Source organism: Aspergillus karnatakaensis (genome assembly GCF_047715665.1).
Source record: "Aspergillus karnatakaensis strain CBS 102800 unplaced genomic scaffold BJY04scaffold_4, whole genome shotgun sequence".
Lineage (NCBI taxonomy): Eukaryota > Fungi > Ascomycota > Eurotiomycetes > Eurotiales > Aspergillaceae > Aspergillus > Aspergillus karnatakaensis.
The window spans coordinates 121,960-139,034 of NW_027395716.1; the positions used below are offsets into that span (position 1 = coordinate 121,960).

Genomic DNA, 17,075 nt, shown 5'->3' on the forward strand with positions numbered 1-17,075 from the left:
GAGTTTTATGAGTTTAAAAAAGGTTCTAAATACCCCTGCCAAGCCTGCGATCCATTCCGTGCTGGCAATGAATGTCCGATAATACCAGGCACTTCAGTAGAAGCGCATATCCTGTCTCACCTACTGGCAGGCCTCGTTCTGCCACGCAGTAACCTCACCACCGGCCCCAAGAACAAGATAGTCAGTGCGCCCATCTCCATTGATATCGGCAAACCTGACGGCTTCCCGGGTAGTCGAAACGCCAGTAGCAATCTCCCCCTGGGGGACCCATATAGGGCTACCGCTGGATCCCTCGGTGTTGATGAAGAGCGAGATAGCACCAGTCTCGGAGAGCCACAGGTAATCATCGCGCTTGTCACCGTTTATATCAGCAATCCGGGCCCCAGCTGCGGCTCCTGCACCGGCAGCAATCTTGCCCTGAGGAATCCAGACAGGGTTACCAGTGCCAGCATCAGTGTTAAGCCATGTCTCCAGGGCGCCATTCTCACCAACGACTAGATAGTCCGCTCGGCCATCTCCATTGATGTCACCGAAGATTACTTGGTTTCGGCGTGCGCCAACGCCGGTGGCGATTTCCCCTGTTGGTTATCATTAGCAACTATTATCTTGCCAGATGTTATTATAAGCTTACCTTGAGGAATCCAGATTGGCTTGCCATCAGATCCACCAGCGGTGTTCAGATACCCGATCACCTTGCCTTCCTCCGAAACCCACAGGTAGTCATCGCGGCCATCGCCATTGATATCAGCGAAGCGTACGCCTGCTCCATCATGCCCAGCCCTGGTTATCATAATTCGTCAGTATTCACAGGATACATTCAAGTCAGCATCCAATTGATCTTGCTTACCCTGCAGAAACCTTTCCATGTGGCAACCAAATAATCTCGTCATCACTGGAACCAGGTTGGTTGCGGTACGCAATCACGGATCCGTCGTCGTCGACTACTAAGTAATCGGCACGTCCATCACCATCGATGTCACCGAATTGCACATTCTCAGCGGTAGCACCGACACCGGCGGCAATAGCACCCTTGGGAACCCAGACGACGGGACTGTCGCAGGTGGCTCGCTCCGCAATGTTAATCACCCGGCCGGTGACCACGCTTCCTAGAGCGCGTTGTCAGACACCTTGAGGACCAACCCTAAACAATCATATTACGTACCGGATAATAGAAGGGAGCTGAGTGCTCTAAGGGTAGTCCTTTGGTACATGTTGCCGGACTTGCGTGAAGTGGAAAGCGAAGGCGCTGGTGAAGTATGGTATAGAAGTGAGAGGTTGGGCTGATCGAGGATAAAGAAACTACATGACATCCCTCAGCGAGATGCGGGCTTTTGTAGAGTTTCTGCGCCTCTCCAGCCACTGTCGTCTCCATTACTCTAACCTGATTCCATACCTTCTGAGCAATTGTCCTCCAACAATGTTGCAACGTGCGAGCCAAGATGTGCCATAATCGTCGGTGCCGTCCTCCTGCCCTTGCAGTATGACTCTCGATAGTGTACACTAGTACCGGAGCGTGCTTATACACAGCTTCTTGGAGCTTCATCGATAGCAAAAACTAACAACTGTATTAGTTCCTGAAGCATCTTCCAGGATGGTTTGCTGCAGGTGTATAAACTTCACGGATATCAATACCTGTCGATCAGATAACCCTCTACAAGGCTATAGGTCCAAAAATACGATGTGCCCTATTTCACCGCTCATGGCCCATGACTCCCCCAATTTGCGGGCTACTATGGCCCCAGTCGAAATGTTCCCTTGCTGATTTATCCTATGGGTCCATGCTGGCCGCCTTAACGGGCAACTAGTACTGTTATGGATGGACTCTCATTAAACGATGCTCACGCCCCATGAGGAATATAACAGAAGACACCGTCTTCCATTCTCCCCTCAGATGATACTTTATACGGTCCAGGCTAGTTTAAGTCGACCACCTTCGTGTTGCAACTTGGGACGTCAAATCCAAGGCGCTAATGCTAGTACCTGCAATGCTTTTCCGATACATGCTACTCGAGTTCCGCAGAGCCGGGACTATCCTGAGAGTTTTTGCGGCTGTAATATTGATAAGTCATTTTGCTGACCGAGCATGGTATTCCCTTGTATCGTGCGGCGTTTGGTGCAGTCCAAGGCTTCGCCGGTGGAACACCATAGGCAGAGCAGGGGTTTATTTCAAAAAACAATACTTTGTAACCCATGCAGTGCACTATTCACTTCTCTACATCTTGCATCTTGGAAGTCTAGACCCATACCTAAGTCTAAATGATAGTGGAGCTGAGGGACTACTTCTCAGCCGTATGTAGCAGCGAGTCAAAATTCTAGATCTGCTCGGTTACTACGTTCTCGGCGTCAACCTTTGTAGAGCCTATAATACTCTATGCTTACGCCACGTGGTAGATGGTTTGTTTACCAACGATCTTGGCTAGATTTCTAGGCCTCCAAATATCAAGATATTATCCTCAATGTTTGTATTATTGTTACACTAATGATATATTATATATATTATGAATCTAGGTATAGATTTCCTGAACTAGCTAAGGATCAGGCAGACGGTACATGTAGGGTACTCCACTTTCTCCAACCATAGAAAACTGTGCTGGACGCCATGGACGTTGTGCCTCCAGCTCCATCTTTCTCAGGTGATCGTCGAATCTGTTCAGGTGATCTTCCACAAGCAATCCAATTATTCGTCGCGCTGAGCCTTGTGTATCATCATATCGATGATAGCCCCCAAACCTTCTAGGATTGGGGTTGAGCTGTACACTCACTTCTTTATCAAAATGGGCTGCCCGAGTCGACCCCACGGCAAACTCGTTCCACATCGTGGTGACTAGGTATACCTTTTTTAACGGGGTAACGGAATAAGTCTCTCCAAGCATGGTACGAACGGGATAAAGCTGCTCAAGCATTGTAAAGCTGTTTTTTGCCAATTTGAGCATTCGGGTATTTGTTATCTGGTGCAGATAGATGATCCTGTGTAGCAGGATTCCAGCTACAAGGGGCTCTGCTAGCCACCGGACCATTTTCAGCAGGACATGGGCTTTTGGTGTTTGATGATCAAACCCAGGGGTATCAATGAGGTAGACGGCGCGAAAAGGCGATAGGGAGTAGCTATATACGTCGACGGTGACTGGATCTAGATTAACATCTACCATCTCTCCAGTCAGAAACAGAGTGGGTGTAACTACTCACACCCCCCAAGTGGATACCCAGCTCTGATGAGTTGGGCCATGGATCGCAAGATAAAGGAAGTTTTTCCTGAACCAGTAAGCCCGGCAATGGCGATGAAAATATCATTGGCGCTACAGTTGTACGATTAGAAGTAGAACCCGAGTGTCACATTAGAGGCAGACTCACCACGGCTTCTTACCACCGCAGAAGCTTGTAATGTCTTGATCGAAGACACGCAGCGCAGTTTTGACTCCCCGTTGACGCGAGGGCTCCAGATGCCCTGAACGTGGCGTGGCAGAGGGTTGGTCGATGTCAGGCGGACTGTGACTATTGCTGGATGTGCTGGTGGAATGTCCGGTCGATCTTACTCGCTCTGCCGGGTGGTGCTCAGAGCAAGAACTCTCTGGTGGCTGTACCTCATCTATTACGGGCAGGGCTGGTACCGACGGTATGTGTCGAGGTGACCATGTTTGGGTTATTCGAGATGGGGGTGGTGGATGCAAGCGCGGAGGGTTGCTACCGACCATAGTTCTCGGCGCATTTGTCAACGTAATGGTATCAAAGGATGCGAACTCGGTCGGTGAACGTCTGGTAAGGTTTGTATGAGGGCTGGTATAGGCCCCTGATGTTGAGTCAAGGGGTATTGGCAATGTTTCCTTGATCCACGGATGGTTCAGTGCATGTTTTGACTGACAACGCTCATGCGGTCTTGGAGACATCAGCTCCGCGATGAACAGGATCGCCGGAGAACTGATATTGGCATGTCGCAGCCTTGAAACGAGACGAGAATCCTGCCCAGTGGCCACATATCGTACCAGTGCGCCGATGGTTGGAAAAGCTGGGCTCTTGGTCAGTAACTGAGTGGTTACTTCCCCAGCAGACCAGATGTCGCTGGCGAATGCCTCTCCGCGTTCGGTAAGGCCAAGTAGCTCCGGCGCCATGTAGCAGGGGGTCCCCTTCGTTGTTGTTGTCAATACGTCTTGGCTTTCTCCGACGCGTTTGCTGATGCCATAGGCGGCGAGCTTGATCCACCAGTGATTAGGTGGGCAAGAGGCGATGAGGATGTTCTGGCAAGCGTTAACTTGACGAAACGACGAACCTCGTTACAGGCGGCGCGTAACTGACACTCAGTTTGAGATCGCGATGGACGAAAAGATTATCATGCATCTCGCGAAGGCCCAGTAGCATCTGATGGACAATGTCCTGCGCCTCGTACTCAGGGAGGGGAGGTCGTTCGTTATGATAGAGGTATGTCTGGAGATCACCGAGTTCGAGGTATTCCATTGCGATGCAAATCGATTCCGCGGTCTGATACCAGCCGTAGGATTTGACGAAGCATCCAATCTGGTCGTACTGCCAGGAAGCTGGGGGTCAGCAGTCCACTAGGGAAGAAGCAGTTGACCACCGTCGTACCTTCTGTTGGGAGAACATTGCAATAGCCTCTAGCTCACGAGTGTAGTCAATGCGTCCAGCCCGACCTCGCCGATAGATTTCCTTAACGGCGCGAACTTTCGGTTGCTCTTTCTCTTGATCAAGGCATTCTTCTCGCCAGACACTGGCAGACCCACCCTGTCCTATTCTTGCCCGCCGAATCCATCGTTCGAATCCTATGGCTTCTCGCCTCCGCTGCCAAGAGCGCTCGTAGGGATGATAGCGACGAATATGGATGGTCTCAGAGGTGTCAGCACCCGGAAACGTCGTCTCCAGTAGGGAATCACGGATCAAATCTGAGAGAGCATTCATTATGGGAGATGGTCTTCAGCGATTCAGGTTCTGGGTGCAAGATGGGGGGATCTTCAACAGGCGGCTGAAGTAAGAGAGGATGAGCATTGGGAAGGAAGATTGGGCAGCTGGAGTAGCCTCGTGGGTGTAACCTGGCAAACTTACCACAAAGCCGTTTATTCGCAGACTCAATGAGGCGCAGCAGAAGGGCGCCTGCGTTGTTTCAGCCTTGCGTGTTCGGGAGAGCCTGAGTGGTCATAAATAGTTATTGCTTCCCCCCTCCCTCTTTGCTTCGCAGGATGCCGACACAACTGCCAAACGATGGTTGACGCGCTCTCGATCGTGGCGACCGTGGATTTATGCTTCAAGTAAGTCCAACAAGCTGGGTTAAAGGCAGTATACTGACGGGGATAACCCAGATGGGGTGCAATCCTGGTGGAAAAATGCTCTGCCTTTCGTCACGCCGAGAGTGAAATTTCCGAAGGGCTGACACGCATCTGCAACTGCTGGATACGGACCAGGCTGCAGTTGCAAGTGGTCCGGAAACTGGCTGATACTCTGGACGACGATCACCAACAAATGCAAAGTGAAACGCTTGAGATATCCTCGTGGCGAAGCTCAAGGTCGCCGTCCGCCTACTCGAGTCGGTCTTGAGCGATCAGGGCGTTCGGCGTCTAAAGTACGCTGTACTACAGTAAGCGCATCATGTTGAATCGGACACCCATATGGGTATCTTCTTCAGCGACAGTACCAAACATAATGTCATGCTCATGCTCGGTGTCCGCTGCCGGAGAGCGGCGTTTGGGCTGTTCGTCGCAGACATACATAGTCGGATGATGATATCGGTCGTAGACAACTTTACACTAGAAATATAAAGTCATCCGGTGTAGTGCTGTAGTTAGATATACAGCGTGAGGTACTGCAAGGTCTCTTATCAAGACCAAGGACTGTTTCCTTGGCCATTCTGGGACTGTGATCTCTTTCCTGCTACCTAGATATCCCCTGGCTTTCGCGAATACGGGGAAGTGGCGATTCTTTCTCCAACCTTAAGCGCGCTTATCGGACAGTGGGTCTGGTACTAGGTATCGAAGGAATTGCATATGCCAATCCACGCTGGCACAACCGCGCTTATCATGCACCTGGTGCACTTGCAGTGTACTAGTGTAGGGTATCCGGTCGTCCGGGGAGTTGCGGAACAGGCCAGTCCAACGAACCAACGACCATTGGATTGGATTCGAGCCAGGGAAGGTGAGTGACGAGTGCCAGGGTGTACCCACTGCGGGGAGTTGAGTAGATAATCATCTTAATGGATCTTCAGTTGCACGCACTCCAAGCCTCTTGCATTTTACCTTTCTTCCTCAATCATGTCATCCCAGCTACCAACGGATAATTCAAGCATCGCCAGGGATCCAACTTACACGGCCAAATTCAGGAGGACCCGCACGGGCTGCCTGACATGCCGATTCCGACGGAAGAAATGCCAGGAGTAACGTCCCGTGTGCGAGGGCTGCAGTGAAAACAGCTTGATCTGCTCGTGGCCGGTAAACGAGGGACTCAACCCAAGGGCCCGTCATCGCGATTGACTAAAGAAAAAGGAGAGACCGATAACGATCGACTTCACCGACCACCGGCGCTGAGGAATGATGTATGCACGGATCCTCGGCTGGACATGAACCTCTCCACGTTTCCAGCACTCCAAAACGATGCAATGGGGCGAGGCCTACTCCAACATTATGCCAACTGAACCGCGCTCTATCTCACTGTTCAGAATTGCTCAGCCCGCAACCCGTTCCTCAATTTAGTCCTACCCATCGCGCATCACGAGTCGGACATTTTGCATATTGTCTTGGCTCTGGTTGCGTCGCATCTTTCCTTTGACTATCCAGCCTATTCCCTTCCCGCTCGAGAGCATTATGCTGTTGCACTGTGAGCCGTCAAGCACCGTATCACTCGCTTCCACAATGCCACCCAACAAGAGGTGGATCTTCCCCTTTTGTTCCTCCTCCTTTTACTATGCCAATTTGAGGTCTGTCTCTCCCTACCTTGTGGTCAGACACGACAGCGGTCTCTAACTTTCGTAACAATGGTGTGAACGGCAATATGTCTGGGGCCGTTCTCTACCATCTAACCGGCGCCAGAGCAGTATTGCACCGAATCTTGGGCTCGGGCGTTCAAGTTGACTGTGGCCTCTTGAGATTCGCCTTAGAACAGTACTTCTATTTCAAATCCGTGGCCCAAAATGTGGGTATCGACGGCGGCGGGAAGTTACAGAACGCGATCCCGACCACTGGCAGCCATCACTCGCGGTCTTGAATCATTCCCCGATGTTTGGATTCATGGTCGGCCAGTCCTTCCATTTATTTCAACTAATCCCCGAAGTCGCCGCACTCGCCCACTGGCCCCAGCTGGTCCCAGAGATACCCCGACACGAGGACCCCAACCTCCTCACTGACTTCACTCGCCTCGAAACTCAAATCATGACTTGGGATCCTGCGGCCTCATTAGGGGAGAACCACCCATCGTCATCTGAGGAAGTTACGGCCGCCTCCCACACAGCGGGTCTCATTCACCATCATGCACTGCTGATCTTCCTCCGTGCAAGCCTCTGCGGCCCAGGAATCCCGCCCTCGCACTTTCTGGCACAGATTGACGAGCTTCTCTGTGAGTTCATGTCGTTCCTGAATGTGCTAACGGCCAGCAACCGGGTTTGGACAAACCTATTGTGGGCAGTGCTCATTGCAGGGTCTTGCGTCCGGAATCTCGATGATAGGGAATGCATTCATAACACGCTTGTAGCACAGACGCACCGTATGAACACGAGCACGCGCGTTTTGCAGGTTCTGCACTGGGTCTGGGATGCGGTTGATGTTGATCCAGTTGCGTATGGGCCACATGGTATTTCCACGGTGTGCAAGAAGAATGGGGTCAAGATTAGTCTTGGCTGATTTGATTGATTGAAGATTAATGTAATTAATTTTTGCTTCTCAAAGGAAAAGCTATAACTTTGATTCACCATGACCAATCTTGCCAGTATGATTTCCACCTATCCGTGGTTCAGCAATTAGGGACGAAGTGGGATCATATGGTGCGCTGGTGCCCATTTCTTGGCCAACATACGCACCTTTAAGGTCTGATCGATTGGATCGATGATTTAACTACCGCGCTTATCGACGCGTGGGGGAAGGTGGGCTGCGGGGGGAGGGGGGGTGGTGTGGAGGGTGCCCATCGAACAGACAGATAACAGCGCTTCCACAGGTTCGTATGGGTAAACCTCGGGGGAGATCGGTATAAATCATCTCTCACACAGTATCACATTAGTATTCGCCCCTTCTTTTAACATTTATTCTTTATTTTACCATACCTTTACGAGACATCTACATGCTCACAACAATGTCCTCTCCTACCTCCACCCCTCGCCCCCCACGCATCATCATAATCGGCGCCGGAATAAGCGGCCTGACAGCATGCATCCGCATCCAAGAGCGCATTCCGGGAGCAGAAATCCAAATCTACGAGAAAAACGCCGACATCGGCGGGACGTGGTTCGAGAATCGATACCCGGGTTGTGCGTGCGATATCCCGGCACATGTCTATCAAGCCACTTTTGCGCCTAACTATGAGTGGTCCGGGTTCTATGCATCTGCGCAGGAGATTCATGCATACTGGGCGCGTGTTGCGGAGCGGTATGGCTGTCGCAAGTGTATCCGCTTGCGGACGGAGGTTGTGGAGGCGCGCTGGGAGGGGGGAAAGGAGACGGGGCGTTGGGTGATTTTGGTACGGTTTTCTTGTCTTAGATGGTGCATTGTAATGTTTTGCTGATGAGAATTGTCTGTCAAGGTGCGGTATCTCCAGACGGGTGAGGTGGTTGTTGACGAGGGGGACATTTTACTGTCGTGTACGGGTCCGCTGAATGCGTGGCAGTGGCCGAGTATACCGGGGCTGCATGGCTTTGAGGGGAAGCTATTGCACAGTGCGAGCTGGGATGAGGGTTTTAGCTGGGAGGTATATGAAGCGAAGAGCAAGAATTCTTCCGACGCGGGTGAAGTGCTAACGACCCTTTCCAACCCATCTAGAACAAATCCGTCGCGATCATTGGTAATGGCTCCAGCGGGATCCAGCTCGTTCCCGCCATGTTGGAAAAGTCGACACGCATCGATCACTATGTCCGTGGAAAGACGTGGATCTCTCCGCCGCTGGGCACTGCTGCTATTGAGGAGATGGGGCTGAACGAGAAGAACAAATGTGCGTCAGGGTACCTGAGTTGTAGAGAGCCGCATACTAAACTCTACTCGCACAGTTTTCTTCACACCGGAACAGATATCTCGGTTCAAGGCAGATCCGGAAGGATACTTGAGATTCAGAAAAGGTATTCCTGTTCTCCATTGCCACTCGTGATTGTCAGCTTACACCAAGGTTCACTTAGATCTCGAGAGCAGTATCCTTGCAATTCACCCCGTGACAATCCAGAACACCCCCGAGCAAAAGGCAGCCACTGCTGAGTTCATATCACACATGCGGGCTCGCCTAGCTGCAAAGCCGGAACTCGCAGACTGGATGATTCCCTCGTTCGCACCCGCCTGCCGCCGGCTAACCCCAGGGCCAGGCTACCTCGAGGCCTTGGTCGATCCCAAGGTCAACGTAATCACGACAGGAATCGAGAAAGTGACCGCAAACGCCATCGTCACCACCGACGGCGTCTCTCACCCCGTTGATGTCATCGTCTGTGCAACCGGCTTCAACACATCCTTCCAGCCCAGATTTCCGATCTTTGGACAAAACGGAGTATTGCTACAGGAGAAATGGAAGCTTACCCCAGACAGCTATCTCTCTATCATCACTGACCAGTTCCCCAATCACTTCATGACCCTAGGGCCCAACGGAACGCTGGTCGGTAGCTTGCTCCTGCTCATTGAGAAGCAGGTCGAGTACATTACGGCTTGCATTGCGAAAATGCAGCAGGACAGCATCCAGATTATCGTGCCGCGACAGGTGTCTGTCCAGTCATTTGCCAAGTTTGCAGAGGAGTATTTCAAGAGTACGGTATTCGCCACCAAGTGCAGGAGTTGGTACAAGGGCGGGTCAGAGGACGGCAAGGTCGTTGCCCTGTGGCCAGGATCTGCCCTGCATGCAATACAGTCACTGGAGAGGCCCCGATGGGAGGATTTCGAGATTCAGTATCTGGGTGGCCGTGGAATGTCCTGGCTGGGGGATGGCTGGACAGAGGGGGAGAGAAAGGGCATTTTCGAGCCGTCTTATCTTGATTAGTCTTTATTCGCCGATACTGTAGACTAACCATACTTTATTACAATCGTTAAGTAGTAGAAAATGGTCTTCTCAAAATGCTTCTTCAATAGAATCCTCTGATTGCCCTGATGGGCCGCCCAATAGAGCAGATCAGACCGCATAATGCCAACCGTAAGCCATGTCTGGCTTACTTATCTTCTGCCACAGAATGCCTTTCGTCAATGGAAATTACACACTCTTTGGGCCTATCTTTTACAGCTTTTCTGCTTCTAAGCGCGCTTATCGAGTGCGGAACAGCAATCCACGGGCACCCTACCCGATTGCCCCCTCCACAACATATATATCTCATTTGTAGGCGCTGCAGGACGAGGAATCAAGCTTGACCACCCTTTTCACCCTCTCAAAATGACCAAATCTGACCTCTATATTTCCCCTGCCGCAAAGGCACTCCTTGCAAAGGAACGCAGTTATACTGCGGGAGGGTTCGCGCCTGTTCCAGCCTTCTTTACGCAGGCTGAAGGGTCATATCTCCATGTAGAATCTCTCCTTATGCTGAGACACACCATATCGCTAACAGTTGAATCTTCACCAGGATGGGGATGGGAAGAAGTACATCGACTTTATCGCCATGTTCAGTGCTGTGAACATGGGACACTGCAATCCCTACATCCAGCAGAAGGTGATCGAACAGATCCAGAAAGGTCTGGTGTTCTCCGCACTTCTGTGCCAATTGCCCGTTACTGACATTTCAATCGTAGTGTCTCTCGTCAATCAAGCCGGCCACAGCGCCAGCGTTGCCCCGTTTGGAGAGAACGTCTGCCAGCGGTTCGGCTACGACAAGCTGCTCAGCCTTACCTCCGGAACCGAAGCCGCAGACACGGCGTGCAAAATCGCCCGTAAATGGGGTATCGCCAAGAAAGGAATACCGGCAAATGAGTGCCTTATCTTGGGGGTTGGGGAATCCTATCACGGCTTGAGTCCTGGCGTTTGGGGTCTGCAGGATCCAAGCCCGCAGAGAAAAGGTATCAAGTTCATGCTGCGGAGCTTTTTCTTGAAGGTGACTAATAACCTTGATATCCTACAGCGTACGGGCTTGACAGTCGCACCCATATGAACATGAACCCAACCACAGGCGAGTCCCTCACCTACTTGAACCTCGAGCGCATGCGGGAATGCATCACCGCTCACCATGCGCGCATCGCGGCAGTCATCATGGAGCCACTCCACGGCACCTCACGGTATGTAACAGACCCCTCCAGTCCACTTCCCACTTCTCGTTTGCTTAGCCGTTTCCGCTAGAGATCCGCAAGCTGAGCAAGACTACGCTCGTGAGGTATACGACCTCTGCAAAGCACACAACATCCTATTCATAGCCGACGAAGTGCGGCAAGGCGCCGGCAAGACCGGTAAATTCTTCTCCTTCCAGCACCTTGGCCCGGACGTGCGTCCCGACCTCGTCACAATGGGGAAATCCATCACCGGTGGCTTCTACCCGCAATCATTCATTCTAGGGGTCGACGCTGTCCTTGGCGTTGTGGGTAGCTATGAGATTGGGAGCTCCTATGCATTCTCACCCGTTGGCGTCGCGGCGGCGGCGGCAGCTCTTGAGGTGATTGACAGGGAACGACTAATGGAGAAAGCAGAGCGGTTAGGGGAGATTTGGAGGGGTATTGTGAAGGGGTGGGAGCATCCACTTGTGGACTATGTTGCAAGTATTGGGGCGGATTCCAATCTGTTTGTTGTTGAGGGCGTGGACGCGAAGAGGCTGGCGGCGTTGTGTATGCACCGTGGGCTGTTCTTGTATCCGCGGCCAAGGGGATTGAGGATTAGCTTTGCAATGACGATGGATGGGGAGGTTTTGAGGGCTGGAGTCAAGATACTGAAAGGTTGCTTGGATGATATTGATAAGTATGGGGCTATTGAGGGGGAATGAATTGAGTTAAATAGCATGGTCCTGGTTGGAACACTGGCTTGGAGACCTCTCATGTGAGCTTGAGGGATCGACTATAGGCTACACCTGTGCTAATCTGGTGTTATAGCACCTTCTTAGTCGAACGGAAAAGTCTGTTATTGCAGCTGTGGCTCGCTGGTTAACCTGATAGAGATCTATTCGTCATGAATATGCATTGTCGATATTAAACATTCATCTTGACTTTTCAATATTTTTACCATTCTCCATCATATTCATATTCTCTAAGCATGGAGCCGAGCTACATACTGTAGTGTGGCTTAGGCGATATCGGCACCGAGCGTGTGTAGCCCTGGTGGGAACACAAGAGTAAGCATACAGGAGAATCGGTCATGCTGATTGATTAGTGGTCTACTTGCCCGAGATCCGTAGTCTCAGTCTAATGTGGTCGAGATATTTTCTGCTCACCACGAAGTAAGAGACCACGCTTGTCCACCTGCACGATGGCTATCGTTCCAATGCAGAGAAAGCAGACCTCATGACTCGGGCTTATCGCCCATTCTGTACTCAGTATGGCGCAGTTCTTGCTCCAAATGACGAATACGGAACATTATACACCCGGGAGGGACGATAATATTCTTCTCCAACTACCATCGGAGCTCCAACTATTCACCACTACGTTTCACTTGGTAACCAACCCACCGACCACATGAGCGACATCCGAGCCACTTCTTTGCGGGGAAGAACCGTGTCTGGCCGCATACCAACCTAGCATTGGTGATATTTCTCCGCCATGTACGAACCGGCCCCCCCGAGGAGGAAAAAGACCGACATCGTCCGCAGTCGCAACGGGTGTCAGAGCTGTCGCCAAAAACGTCGTAAAGTGTGCATACTTCTGCCAGCCTTTGACTTTTCGTTTCAAGCGTTGATGTGCTGACTGTTCTTTACAGTGTGACGAAGGCAAGCCGAGTTGCGAAAGATGTGGTAAACTGGGGCTCCATTGTCAATACTCTGGCAAGCCCCCACTGCAGTTTCGCGACGGCATCGACCGGGCTTTGCAGAGAGTGCAAAGAGGACAGCAGGGAGCTCTTGCAGCCAGTCCCTTAGGAGCAGCTTTCCCCGTATCACCAACCGCAGCGTCTGTCTCCGTGACAGGGTCAGGCCCGGAGGACCGGATTGAGCAGTATATGGAGCTCCAGGGCGTGGATCCACATCAAGACAGACGCCAGACTGATTGGTTTCCACCTCTAACTCCGTTCATAGGCAATGGCTTGGACGACGTTTTTGAAACTATTCCCAATTTATCATCCCGGGTCATGGGTAGGCCATCCCCCTACTCAGATGCTTTTCAGGGTATATTCGACGACGATGATCGGGCACTAGACTTTACCACTCATTCGACCTCTCAAACGGCAACATCTGTGCCTGCGTTGCGTGGCGAGGCAGACTTTTTGCCAGGGGTTGATGCCCTGTACCAAACATCTTCGCCCCCGGGCTTCTCTGCCAACTTTATGCCCTATACTACTACGACGAGCCTACTATCTCCAAGACCGCCAATGATGCAGCTTCCTCCTCTGTTCGATGGCCCAGGTGCTCTGTTTCCGCAAGGATACACAAAGGAAGCCGCGGTGCTCGCATCTTCCTCTACTTCATCACATATCGTCAAGAGATCGCACCGGATCTTCCTCGCGCATTTCCTAACCAGCGTATATGATTTAATTCCCGGTCGAGATTCTGCCCTTCGGCAAATTGTCATTGACGTTGAGGCCGTCCAGATGGCTGCAATGTCTCTGGCAGCCGCCAATCTGGCTAACGTTGAGGGCTCTTACACGTACTCTGCAAGCCGATCAAGCCAGTCCTGGATCCCGAAGCGAGCCCATGTGGAAGAATCATCCACCTTCGCAGATAAGGCCACCTTTTTGCTCGGCGCACAGGAAAGTGATGACGACGTTGCCCCCCTTGATGCACAAGCCAAGATCTCGATCCGGCTACTCCTCGCATATCGTGAGCTGGAGGTCGGAACCATTCGCAACCTGATCTTACAGACGGTGGCGATTGAGCGGGCCTTGATTGAGATGAGCGAGGAGCTAGTCGCGGACCCGGCACTCGCCTGGATCTGGCGGACGACCATTAACATCCGCGCCCTGCTTCGCGCGACGATAGGACCTTTTCAGCGCGTAGACTCGGAGACGCTACATCAGAGGGCCATTGCATCTCTCGACCGACACTTTAGCGCTGATCCACATTTTATCCACTACCTAAATGCGAGTGCCACGCATATCAGCACGCGCATCATTCTCTCCCGGACCCTGGGCCGAGACTGCAACGAAGACCCGGAAAAACTGGCGAGGAAGATCTCAGAGTGGCACGCCATCATGCTAGGCATGGGCCATCTCCCAGACTTGCACCCCCCCGACGCCGACCTTGACATGAACTTGACAGAGGAGCGCCTGTTCGAGCACCTGGAGCTGTTACATGAGCAGGTGCTTGCGTTTCCTCTAGAGAGCTTGGGATTCCTTCCAGCTCTCCAAACATTCCTCGATGAGACTACTATGATTGAGAAGCTAGATTACGCATCCACCGAGCCACTCACGTTCGACGACCACGAGACAACCATGACAGCTGCGCTCTATGTCTTCGCACACATCATTTGCAGTCCCACCTTACTACACAACATGCTCGACCACAACACCTTACAGTCCCCTAACAGTCGTACCCATGCCCGTCCTAACGAAAGAGCATGCACAAACCTCCTCCTCCGCATCGCCCGCGGCGTCGCCAGCCACCAACCCACCGACCTCCCCCGCCGAAACACATACCGCCGTGGCATCACCCCGATGATCTTCTTCGCCGCGATCCGCTACCAAGATCCACGGATCTTCACATTCCTCGACGACTTCCTGGCGGATTTGCACGCGCAGGGAGTGGCCTGGGAAGACATCCAATCGCCTGTCTCACTGATCCGGTTAACAATCGGGATCGTCGTACGGGAGATGCAAGCCGGACGGACGGTGTTTAAAGTCGGGTCGACGTTTGCGTACACGAGGGCGCTGAAGGAGATGATTGTGGAGGAGACGGAGGAGTTGCTGGTCTTGCATGGGCGGAATGAGCGTGGTAAATACTTCAATCAGGCTGTTCCGTTTAGTACCGGGGGACAAGATGGGGGTTTCTAGGTGTTTCCACGGATTCGCAGCGGGCTGTGGCTCTCATCTAGGAGGATGATCAAGTCTACAGTATTAATTCTTTTATATCTATGAACTTGAACTTGCAGTACTACCACCACTCCCACTCACGATACCCTCTCCATCGCGCTCAGCCTTCTCCCACGCCTCGCACTGCTCCCTCGCCCTATCCACCTTCACACAACTAATCAAAAACACACCCACGGCCGTAAGGGCCAACGAAAACGGAAACCCGACCCAGGTCCGCCCACCCGCGCGATCAATAATCACCCCCGAGATAATCGGCCCAATCCACGCCGTCGACTTGCCAACCACCGAGTAGATCGCAAAGAAAGTCACCTCGCGGCCACGCGGGATCACATCACCCAGCATACTAGCAGTAAACGCATACAGCGGCGCAACAACAGCACAGATAAGCACGGAGAAGAGCCAAATTTCCCAGATATGGTGGTATCCCACGACCTCCGTCCCAATCCCAATGCAGCCCCATGTGGGGATTAACAGGGCGAAGCAGCCCAGGACCATGATGACGGATTTTGTGCGGAGTTGAAAGTGCCGCTGGATGAGCCAAATTACTGCGATACCGACGAAGTTGGCTACTCCCTGGACGATGTAGAGCTGTGTTGAGACGGTTGTGCTGTATGCAACTATTGAGTTTTGGCAGAGAACGAAGAGCTGGTTTGTTGTTGCGGTGCCGTCGCTTAGGAAGAAGTAGCCTGCTAGGTAGAGCCAGGTCTGTGGGATGCGGTGCATGCGCCGTACCAGGGCCCAGTAGACTTTCGGCCCGAGCGAGAAGTATGTTTCGCCTGGTGGAAGTGGCACTGTGCGTTGTTTCTCGAGGATTAACCAGGGGGTTCCGAAGAGGATCCAGATGGCGACGGTGATGCCGACGATGATAGTCGCGGCGCGTAGGTTGTTGGTGCTTGATGCGTCGGCGTTGAGGCCGTAGGCGACGCCTAGAGCGATAAGGAGGGTGATGGTGTACCCGACGGACATGCTGGCGAACGCAAAGTTGCTGACTTTGTTGCGTTGGAGCATGTGTGTGCGTTTGTGGTCGGAGGGCGTGATGGTGCCGGTGGCGAGGGCGCGGTCGGCTTCGAGGGAGGGGCGCGTGTTGCGGGCGAGGGTGGGCAGGCTGGGTTGCCAGAAGGCGACGGCGAGGTTGTAGGAGAGTGCTGTTACAGTGGATTAGCGAGAGGCAGAGGCAGAGGCAGAGTCGGTGGCAAAGGGAACACGCACTGGAAATGATATTCAAGGCAATTGCCGCGTGATACTGCTCTGGCCTCTTAAGCCCTAGGAATCCAAACTGCACACCCCAACAGACGACGGTGCACAGTGCGAAGATCCATCGCTTCAGGGAACCATAGTCACTAATCGTGCCAAAACACAGGAGGACAAACCCCTGGATGGCAAAGGCAATGCCGTTGCTCACCAACACGACGGTCTCGATTGGGGTCGTGCGTGTCCCAAAGTCAACGACGCAGGCGAGGCTGGGGTCTGCGCATCCTAGGGCGCGGTCACGCCCCGGGCTCCAGCCAGCGCTGTTGAGGACGGATTGGAAGACTGATTGGTGAGTACAATTATGTATTAGGAGTAGGGGGCTGGACGTACTCAGCGGGGTATAACTGCCCGGGCCGGAGGAGTTGTTCCCAAAGTAGTATGCCCACCAGGCCCAAAGCTCGGCGCGACTGGTTGGCGCCTCAGATGGGTTAGATATATCCCCATGGATATGTTCTCCAAGCTCTGCGGCGTTAACGTTTGGTTCTTTCCTGACCGAAACATTGTCGGTCGGTGGTGCTGCTGGATCAGAAGTCGTCTCCGAGGCCATTCTGGATCGGTGTGTTGAGGCATAA

General features: G+C 52.6%; 8 protein-coding genes across 8 annotated transcripts; 5 read left to right on the forward strand and 3 right to left on the reverse strand.

The window, feature by feature from the left end:
- Positions 1–120: 120 nt before the first annotated feature.
- On the reverse strand, positions 121–1,211 carry BJY04DRAFT_213591 (FG-GAP repeat domain-containing protein; the record flags this gene model as incomplete). The annotated part of the gene is made up of 4 exons (XM_073714943.1): positions 121–578; positions 632–780; positions 848–1,106; positions 1,163–1,211. 4 exons carry the CDS (start codon positions 1,209–1,211, stop codon positions 121–123), a joined length of 915 nt encoding a protein of 304 aa, XP_073575866.1.
- A 1,317-nt stretch (positions 1,212–2,528) lies between these two features.
- On the reverse strand, positions 2,529–4,908 carry BJY04DRAFT_213592 (kinase-like domain-containing protein; the record flags this gene model as incomplete). Its single annotated transcript, XM_073714944.1, has 5 exons — positions 2,529–3,124; positions 3,187–3,296; positions 3,352–4,232; positions 4,291–4,518; positions 4,579–4,908. The coding sequence occupies 5 exons, from the start codon at positions 4,906–4,908 to the stop codon at positions 2,529–2,531; spliced, it is 2,145 nt and encodes a 714-aa protein (XP_073575867.1).
- Positions 4,909–5,189: 281 nt separating this feature from the next.
- On the forward strand, positions 5,190–5,981 carry BJY04DRAFT_178426 (uncharacterized protein). The gene is made up of 2 exons (XM_073709737.1): positions 5,190–5,255; positions 5,307–5,981. Exons 1-2 carry the CDS (start codon positions 5,209–5,211, stop codon positions 5,539–5,541), a joined length of 282 nt encoding a protein of 93 aa, XP_073575868.1. The 5' UTR covers positions 5,190–5,208; the 3' UTR covers positions 5,542–5,981.
- A 364-nt stretch (positions 5,982–6,345) lies between these two features.
- BJY04DRAFT_178427 (uncharacterized protein) lies at positions 6,346–6,772 on the forward strand. The gene has a single exon (XM_073709738.1). It carries the CDS (start codon positions 6,535–6,537, stop codon positions 6,763–6,765), a length of 231 nt encoding a protein of 76 aa, XP_073575869.1. The 5' UTR covers positions 6,346–6,534; the 3' UTR covers positions 6,766–6,772.
- A 439-nt stretch (positions 6,773–7,211) lies between these two features.
- On the forward strand, positions 7,212–7,832 carry BJY04DRAFT_213593 (uncharacterized protein; the record flags this gene model as incomplete). Its single annotated transcript, XM_073714945.1, has 1 exon — positions 7,212–7,832. The coding sequence occupies one exon, from the start codon at positions 7,212–7,214 to the stop codon at positions 7,830–7,832; it is 621 nt and encodes a 206-aa protein (XP_073575870.1).
- Positions 7,833–8,277: 445 nt separating this feature from the next.
- Positions 8,278–10,152, forward strand: BJY04DRAFT_229244 (flavin-containing monooxygenase; the record flags this gene model as incomplete). Its single annotated transcript, XM_073719021.1, has 5 exons — positions 8,278–8,661; positions 8,725–8,889; positions 8,961–9,129; positions 9,185–9,253; positions 9,311–10,152. The coding sequence occupies 5 exons, from the start codon at positions 8,278–8,280 to the stop codon at positions 10,150–10,152; spliced, it is 1,629 nt and encodes a 542-aa protein (XP_073575871.1).
- Positions 10,153–10,536: 384 nt separating this feature from the next.
- BJY04DRAFT_204918 (putative acetylornithine aminotransferase) lies at positions 10,537–12,064 on the forward strand (the record flags this gene model as incomplete). Its single annotated transcript, XM_073713547.1, has 5 exons — positions 10,537–10,665; positions 10,724–10,832; positions 10,890–11,216; positions 11,339–11,369; positions 11,431–12,064. The coding sequence occupies 5 exons, from the start codon at positions 10,537–10,539 to the stop codon at positions 12,062–12,064; spliced, it is 1,230 nt and encodes a 409-aa protein (XP_073575872.1).
- A 3,227-nt stretch (positions 12,065–15,291) lies between these two features.
- On the reverse strand, positions 15,292–17,050 carry BJY04DRAFT_213596 (MFS transporter; the record flags this gene model as incomplete). The annotated part of the gene is made up of 3 exons (XM_073714946.1): positions 15,292–16,397; positions 16,462–16,785; positions 16,834–17,050. 3 exons carry the CDS (start codon positions 17,048–17,050, stop codon positions 15,292–15,294), a joined length of 1,647 nt encoding a protein of 548 aa, XP_073575873.1.
- Between the last annotated feature and the right edge of the window lie 25 nt (positions 17,051–17,075).